This window comes from Gekko japonicus, unplaced genomic scaffold, assembly GCF_001447785.1.
Source record: "Gekko japonicus isolate JY-2015 unplaced genomic scaffold, Gekko_japonicus_V1.1 scaffold2623, whole genome shotgun sequence".
Taxonomy (NCBI): Eukaryota; Metazoa; Chordata; class Lepidosauria; order Squamata; family Gekkonidae; genus Gekko; species Gekko japonicus.
Window position 1 is genome coordinate 97,155 of NW_015162556.1, and position 8,311 is coordinate 105,465.

The window sequence follows — 8,311 nt, forward strand, 5'->3', positions numbered from 1 at the left end:
TATAATGTCAAAGAACCCATCTTCTAAAGCAGCCATTTTCTCCAAGAGAACTGATCTTGTTTGTCTAGAAATCAACTATAAACTGAGAGATCTCCAGGTGCTACCTGGAGACTGGCACCCTACTTCTAGTGCAGCCCTACACAGACCACATTACACTAGTATTTTATTTATTTATTTTTCGCATTTATACCCCGCCCTCCCCGATAGGCTCAGGGCGGCTTACAGAGGCAAGGCAAAACCTTGCCATAATAAAAACATAATATACATAATGAATTTAAAACATATAATAAATCTTAAAAACATCCCGAATTAAAACATGGTGCTCAATAACTTGCATAATTCCAGAGATGGCAGATCATAGGTCCGAAGTTCCGAGTGGTACATCCCACAGCTCAATATTAAGATGTTTCTTCAGGGCTTCATCCAAAACAAGGCGGTGGTGGTATAGTAGGGGCGGTGGCTCCTACTCAAAGGCCTGGCGGAAGAGCTCCATCTTGCAGGCCTTACGGAACTGCATAATTTATTTATTTATTAGATTTTTATCCCGCCCTCCCGCCGAAGCGGGGCCCGGATCTCCCCTGGGAGCTCATTCCACCAGGTAGGAGCCGCCACCGAAAAAGCCTTGGTCCTAGTAGCAGCCAGCTTGGTATCCTTGGGGCCCGGGATGGCTAACAAATTTTGGGCCCCTGACCGTAGTGCTCTTGGGGGAACATACGGGTAAAGGCGGTCCCTCAGGTACATTTTGTAGGTAACATAGGCTAGCCTAGCTAGATTGGAAGCGTGTAAATAGGGGCCAGTTTACACATTACATGGAATTGAAAAAAAGGTATTCCTAACAACAGCACCAACATGTTTATCAATAAGACTGGGGCAAGCACCCAAGTTCTTAACTGTATTGAGGAGAGGTTAGAAAAATGCCAAAGTAACCACTTCCACTCATTTGCTGGTAATGACCTTTATTGAAAGCTCAGCATTCTATTTCTAGGCGGGTTCACTCTTAACTCTGATGTGTATTACAGGTTGTATGATTGTGGGATGGCCATGTTACAGACAGACACTGTGGTGAACTGTAAATGGTTAGTGATGTGACCTGGGCTGAGAAGGATAGAGGATTCAGATAGAATTCTTCAGCTAACTATGTCAGGAGTTGGAAAGCAAAGCAGACTGTGAGAGGAACAAGAAGGCTCCTGAGTTAGGGCAGTGGGATACATAACCCATCCCTGACAAGTCTGAGGGAAACAGCTCCTACAAGATAGGGGTGGGGTTTGATCCCTAGCCAGTGGATAAGGAAGGAAACTGGAACTTGTGTGAATAGTCCTGCCTTTGCAACTTTAATGTCTGTGAAACCAAGAAGCTTATGCCTGTTTATGTAAGCAGAGACTGCCAAGAAAACTCTCTCCTCAATATATTTCACTCTGTGCTACCATCAAGCTTGAGCCAGTTTTTATATATAAATCTGCAAATTTCTCATCCTAAACTTCCCAGAGAGAGATCCAGCCATAATTTGACTGTACAAACTTGTGACAGAGACAACTGCTTTAAATTAGACATTCCTGTCCATTGACCAAATATCAGTACACAAGCCTTGGACCCCCATGCAGACAATAAACATGACTCAATGATAACTTTTATAATCCTTAATTTTAAAGGTCAGACTTTCACATAGCAATCAAGGCCACCTTCCCTAAGGTAATGTAATTGTAATGAAGGACAAAATGCTGTACACTTTTCATCCGTGTGAGCCTTACATTAGTTGAACAGAGCTCTCTGCATTTTACAGGAGAACTTAGAAAATCTCAAACCAGGTTTTCTTGAAAAGTACAGCAGACTGCCAGGACTCTTAACTACTGAACACAACGTTTATATAGAAATTTCACATCCTTAAAAAAATACACTTTTATGAAACAAAATCTTCATGATAACAGACTTAGGAATAATCTTCAGGTAGTCAAAATGCAAGCAAATTATGTTTTGGGTACCATCTTTGAAGCGATCCAACGCTTTGTAAAGTGCTTGGCTTTTTGTTTTTTCTTTTTACCTGTTAGAAAAGGACAGACAATTGATTATTGAACCTTGAAGCTGCCTTGTACAGAAACAGGCCATTGATCTGTCTACTCAGACTGCCAGTGGTTCTTCAGGAGAAGGTCTCTCTCAACACTTACTACCTGATATTTTAAACTAAGATGCCGGGGATTCAGCCTGGGACCTTGTGCGTGTAATGAGACAGCAAATGAGATAATAAAACCAAGTCTATAAAAATGGGGACAGATGGACACAAATAGAGAAGTCTAAAATGAAATTGATAAAAACCATTCTCAAACCAGGAGCATTCCATAAAAGAGCTAAAGAACCCCTTAGTTAAAAGCTTGAGTAAAGGGAAATGTTTGGGCCTGGTACCCAAAGGAAAGGAAAGTATGAGGCAGGTGAGCTTCAGTTCAGTGGGAAGGCATTCCAAAGGCAAGGTGCCACCACCAGGTTAGGTTCTGAGAAAACAAGACTGAAATCCCACTCTGCCATGGATGGCTGTCAGGCCAGCCATTCTCTCTCAGCCTAACAGGGTTGTTACGACGATAACATGGAGACAGGGAGAGCAATGTTGTTGGCTGATCTGGGAGCACAAATAGCGACTCCTGTCTCTAGTTGCCCCCCCACCTTAGCTGTACAGATGGGGGCACAGAGAACAGAAGTTGAAGAGGATCTTAAGTGTCTTCCATGTCGAACTGCTAAACACCTAGTGCAATACCACCACTCCAAAGGCTACTTCAAATGGTTTCTGAGCAGCTTGCATATGGATCACAGCATCTTTCTCCCAACAGCCACAAGAAAGGTAACATGAACTCACCCCAAGAATTAACAACAAACTGGATTGCAGCTTTTTTAACTGTATTCTTCTTGTTTTCAAGAGAAAAATACTTGTTTGCTGAAAAAGGAAGAAAAAAAATTACTCAAGCCGTGTGTGTAGCTAAACCAAGAAGTTTTTCCAATCCATCAAGAGAGTTTACCTGTAGTTCGGTTGCTATTGCCTCCGTAGAGCTGCCTTTGTACGAACTCTCTGGCTGCTTGCTGCTGCCTGTTAGCTAACGCTTGGTCTTTTAGCTGCACTGCCTTATAGCTTTGCTGGAGCCTAGTCACCAAAAACAGATTAGAAGTGGTATGCGTCACAGCCAATATTTTGCTGAATTTACTCCTCTTAATTGAGCTATCCTAAATTTTTCCTATTGTTTGTTAAGAATGGTTGTAGTAACTAGCGTTTCTTCCTAGATTACACAACCTCACTTATGAATGATAGAAACCTTTTCATGATTTACTGTGCTTGTTCATCAACCCTTCATATTGTCTATTCTCATGAGCAGCACCTCTTAAAGTTATCTGGTACATACCAATATTTCTTCTTTAATAACTTAGTTGGACTTTTGCCACCAATTAATGCTTATGGGAAGACAAGGGTACAGTTAGTTAGATGTGCATGCAAAGAAGAGCACAGTAGCATTGGGCTTCCCCCCCTCCCCAAAGTAATCTGACACACTAAACAATTACTGAGCTTCATACCTATCTGCCAACGTTTCTTCGTCATTGTCTTCCATCACACTTTCACTTTCAGACTCATCTTCAATATTCTGATCTATAAAAATAATGATACTCATAAAAATTACATTTCACAACTACTATCAGCACAATTTATACAAGAGTAAACAAAATTAATTTCAACTACACTTAAATAAGATTATTCTATAGACATTTGGAAGCTTATTAAATTCAGGGGGAAGAGAAGCTACCAAGTCCAGAAATACCCATTATCAGAAAAAGGTACACTGGGCTTTAAGCTGAGTAGAGATGTGAGTTATAAACAACTCATTATCCTCACGTGACAAAAGATGTGAACAAGACAGAGTTAAAACACAGCACCAGCTATTAATGGTCAGCATATTTCACAGGCGCTGTCTGGTACAGTTAATTCAATACTGGATGTGTGATACAAATGTGCAATGAAAGTAATTCAGCGCCACATAACTTTATACATACCTTGCTCAGCTGTGTCAGATGGCTTGTTATTGCTAAAGAAAGAAAAGCTCTATTTAGGATGATCCTATGTAACAATCTTCCTGACAGGCAACTATTCAAGTATCTATCAACAGCACAAACTAACAGGGAATGATAAAAACATTCAATCTTTTTACATTCATTGTTAAGTACAGTTAATAGATGTGCTTGCCCATGATTAATTTAATTGAAAAATTATTTCATGAAAGTTCCTGCACATGTTTGAAGACTGAAATACCCACTTCCCTGTCATTTTATTTACATAATTTTTAAAAAAGAACTCTATATGGCTTCTGCCGTTTCAATAACAGTATCCCCCCTTCTCTTTCCTGATCACACTGCAAACTGCTTTTGCGGTTCAAAAGTAGCTTCCCATGGACCTGGGGGAGCAGGTAGCTGTGTAAAGTCAATAAGGGAGAGTCAAAAGCCTCACATGGAGTATGTGGTGTTAGCCAGCATTCTCTGACTGATGGCTAAAAAGAGTTCCAGAATGAGAAGTTGGAGTGTTCATTTGTGCTCTGTTTGTTTATTGCATTTATAGTCTGCCTTTCACATTGAGACTTAAACTTGATTACAGAATTAAATCGATGCAATAAGAACACTATAAACCATCCAACCAACACTGGATAAAATTGGATTACAGCATGGGAGAACGAAGCACTAAAAACAGCAGAAAATAAACAAAGCAATGAAAACCACTTAAAATTCCTCAGACATCAACTACAACCTTATTTCCCATTATAAAAATGCCCTCCTGGACAACTGTTTTGCTTACCTGTCCTGTGGGGATGATGCCAACTCCTCTAGCACATTTGCAGGAAGTAGTTTTTTTTTCTAGAAAGAATAAACTTTTGCAAGTCAAGTTTTTCCGTAAACCTGATGAAATTGCCAAACTATCAATCTGAAAGCAGTAATTACTGTATTTATTTAAAACATTTTATGGTGCCTTTTCTACCCAAGTTATGGTCCCCAAGGGCAGGAACACATGGGAGATGGCCCTGGTCCCATGCCATTCCTGGCTTTAAAGGACAACGCTAACACCTTGAACTGGGCTCAGGAGGAGATTAGGAGCCAGGGTAATTGATGTAGTATTGGGGTCACATGCTCCTGGTAGTCCCAACCAGCAATCTAGCTGCAGTTTCTGAATGCTCTTCACATGAACACACTGCAGTAGTCCAGCCTAGATGCAACCGGATCTAGATGTAACTAAGACAAGGATCACTGTGGCTAGATCTGACAGAGCCAGGAACGGGTGCAGCTAATGCACCAACTGAACTACAGCACCCACCTGGTTTTCTAAGGTGACTGCTGTGTGTCAAGCAGCACTCCAAAACTGTAAACCTGGCTTTACAATCCCATCCAAGACAGAAGAGATCTCAAATCCCTGGTCTGCCTTTCTGTTATCCCAGAAAACCCCTCTCTTGTCAGAATTAAGTTTCAGCTTGTTCACCCTCATCCAGCCCATTAATGACTCCAAGCACCAGCTGAGATAATCAACCACTTCCTTGGAATTAGGTGGGAAAGAAAGGTAGAGCTGGGTGTCATCTCTGTGTTGGTGGTGCTGCAGCCCAAACTGCCTGATGACCTCTCCCAGTGGCTTCATACAGATATTAAATAGAGAACTGATGCTAGATTTTATGTGTAGACTGCTGTCATCTATTGCAAATGAAGTAAGGAAGCTGACTAAAACCATATAAACCAGTACAGTTAAACTTTATGTTTAAAAAGTACAGAAAACCTATTGTTTATTTTACTCATGTTGACCCTGTCCTTACTCCAAGGTGCTCAGGGTGGTATAAAAATTTTCCCATCCCCCATTTTATCCTTGAGGTATCCTTTATCCCCATGAAGTGTGTGTGTGTGTGTATCAGTTATAAAGTCAGTTTACAAATACATTGCAAGAGAAAAACTACAGAATGCCTAGAGATAAAACGGCCATGACAGATTTCTGTTTTGTGGTGAGCAAATGCAGAACTTTTATGGGATGTTGGTACACAATAAAAACATAATGGATTAATTTGAGGAGACAGCAGTATTACCTTTTGTTCTTTAAATAATTCTTCCCTTTGTCGCCTCTTCTCTTTCAAGGCAGATTTTTCTCTAACAAAGCAACAAAAAAAAAGAGTGCTTGGGGGAGAAAAATCAAAGTGTGATTGCTTGCAGCCAAGAAGGAACATCTGCACTGAGTCTCTACACAGCTGCTTTACTACCTAAAACTTGGGAGATATGAAAATAGTGCCCAAGTATTTCCTAACCTAATTTGCTTCTGGGTCAGATTAAAGGTACTGGTTGTTATCTATGAAGCCCTACATGGCTTGGGACCTGCATACCATCTTTCCCCCTGTGAGCCCATGTGCCAACTCAGACTTTCCACCCCTGAAGTCCGTAATATATGACAAAGCTGAAGCACATTTCTTTCTGGCCAAACCAACCATTCTTTCAAACAGCCTGACAGAAGAGATCAGGATAATTCCCACTCTGGAGCAATTCCAGAGACTCAGAAGGTCTCCTTCAGAGGCTTTTGAGGGCAACTGAACTGAAACTGTATGTGTACAGTTTAGTGTGTGCAGATGAACTTAGGGCCATTCTTCTGTCTTGTTCAAAATTTCAGGTTTTAATTTGTTTGTGCAGTGTGGGTTGCACCTGCAAACACAAGCTGCAAGAAGCCATAGTTTGAAAAGTGTGGTGGAGGTGGGGCGGTTATGTAACTGAAGAGACGTCAAACGAGGACCCGTGGATTATGAAGAAGACATCTGCATGTTTACAAGTGTTACAATCGTCTGTGCCAAGCCAAACTGGGACTTTCTAGCTATTCTCAGTGGCCATAGCCTGCGGCATACAGCAACCGGATCTTCACCAACCCGCTGCAGGAGCAGGCGATACCGGGCAACCTCCACTCCCGGGGCTTAGAAACTGGGCAAGCTTATGCCTTTCAGCTCCCAGTTAACCAGGAAAGTTAACGGCTTCGAAGACAGCCTTGGCTAAGTTGTTGAACAACAGCAAACTTAACTTTCCACTACAGTGACTCCAACGAGGGCGAAGAAAGAGTCCGGAGAACTGGAGCGACGCTACCCGCGCGTCAAGGCTAGGAGTCGTTCGTGCCGCTGACTTGACAGGCTCTCCGCCTCGGCCCTCCTGCAGCCCCTCCTGCTGACTCGACGGAAAACTCGCACCCCCCCTCCCGCCAACCGGCGCGCCTCTTCAGCGGCCGCCCGCGCGCTCTCGAAGGTCACCTCCTCCGGCGCATCGCCGCCCTCTTCGTCTTCCGAGGAACAAGGCTCGGCGGCTTCTTGTCTCTTCGCCATCGCGCGGGTCCGACGCCCGGCCATCTCCCTCATTCGACTTCCGGCTGACCCTTCATCCCGTGACCCGGAAATCAGGAACCGGAGGAAAGGGAAATGGGAACGTCCAGTGACAGCTTCCGACATTCCCGTCGTGGAAGGGGCCGTCTCCCTGACACCGGAAGCTGGTTGTTACTCTGATATAGCCGGCTCTATGGTAGAAACATCTGTACGACGTTTGATTGTGATGGGGCGGAGGGTGGTCAGTCTTGTGGCACTTTAAATAGGAACATCTGTATTGTGCCAAGCTGGAGCCACGCTAGGTCTCTTAAGGAGCCCCGGCGGTCTCCTTTGCTGACAGCAGGAACGTGGTTAGGATTAAGCACGACGGGCGTTGTTCAGCCTAGGACCGGCAGGAACCCGTTAGGATCATAGCGGATTGCTGGTTCCGCCTCGTGTTCCCAGGTGGCGCTATATCTGCGATTTAGTACCATTAGCTGATTTTTAGTCCTATTTTGTAACAGTTGATAGGGGGTATTGAGGGATTTCGGTTTCCTACCAGGAGGAGCCAGACCTCCTTTAACTGTCAAGGCGAGATTTTGATTTTAGACGTGGTTCTCTTGCCTACTAGACAAAAAAAAAATAATCAGTTTTAGTTTATGTATGGTTTGTTACAGGGGTCATTTCGTAGAAAAAGAGGTGCAGGAGCTCATTAGCATAACTCATTAGCGTAACTTATTTGCATATGCCACACCCCCTGACATCACCGGAAGTGTGTCAGAAGGCAACACCCACCTCTCAGGCTCCACTGGACTGTTCTGGATTGCTGGTTATTGGGGGGAGGGACAAGCAGATCTGCCCTCGCAGAGGAGGGAGAGCTTGTACCTGAATAAAACTTGGCCTTAAAGGTGCCACTGGACTGTTTTGGACCGGGGGGAGCTCTGCAACTTACCTGGCTGCTTCTTGCTCTGACTGAGGGCTGCTGGGAG

The 8,311-nt window shown here is 43.4% G+C and overlaps 1 protein-coding gene across 1 annotated transcript; it reads right to left on the reverse strand.

Annotated features, from left to right (window-relative positions):
* Positions 1 to 562: 562 nt before the first annotated feature.
* NOL7 (nucleolar protein 7) lies at positions 563 to 6,222 on the reverse strand. The gene is made up of 7 exons (XM_015406359.1): positions 6,081 to 6,222; positions 4,817 to 4,875; positions 4,024 to 4,055; positions 3,550 to 3,622; positions 3,003 to 3,124; positions 2,843 to 2,920; positions 563 to 2,038 (listed from the first exon to the last, which is right to left on the reverse strand). Exons 1-7 carry the CDS (start codon positions 6,216 to 6,218, stop codon positions 1,965 to 1,967), a joined length of 576 nt encoding a protein of 191 aa, XP_015261845.1. The 5' UTR covers positions 6,219 to 6,222; the 3' UTR covers positions 563 to 1,964.
* Positions 6,223 to 8,311: the final 2,089 nt, after the last annotated feature.

Excerpts from the sequence above, each read along its gene's own strand:
- NOL7 (XM_015406359.1), bottom strand. The coding sequence starts at position 6,218 with ATGTTCCTTCTTGGCTGCAAGCAATCACACTTTGATTTTTCTCCCCCA. Across the intron at positions 4,876-6,080 it reads AATTATTTAAAGAACAAAAG|AAAAAAAAACTACTTCCTGC; the intron begins GTAATACTGCTG and ends TATTCTTTCTAG. Across the intron at positions 2,039-2,842 it reads GTTTGTTGTTAATTCTTGGG|GTAAAAAGAAAAAACAAAAA; the intron begins GTGAGTTCATGT and ends CTTTTCTAACAG.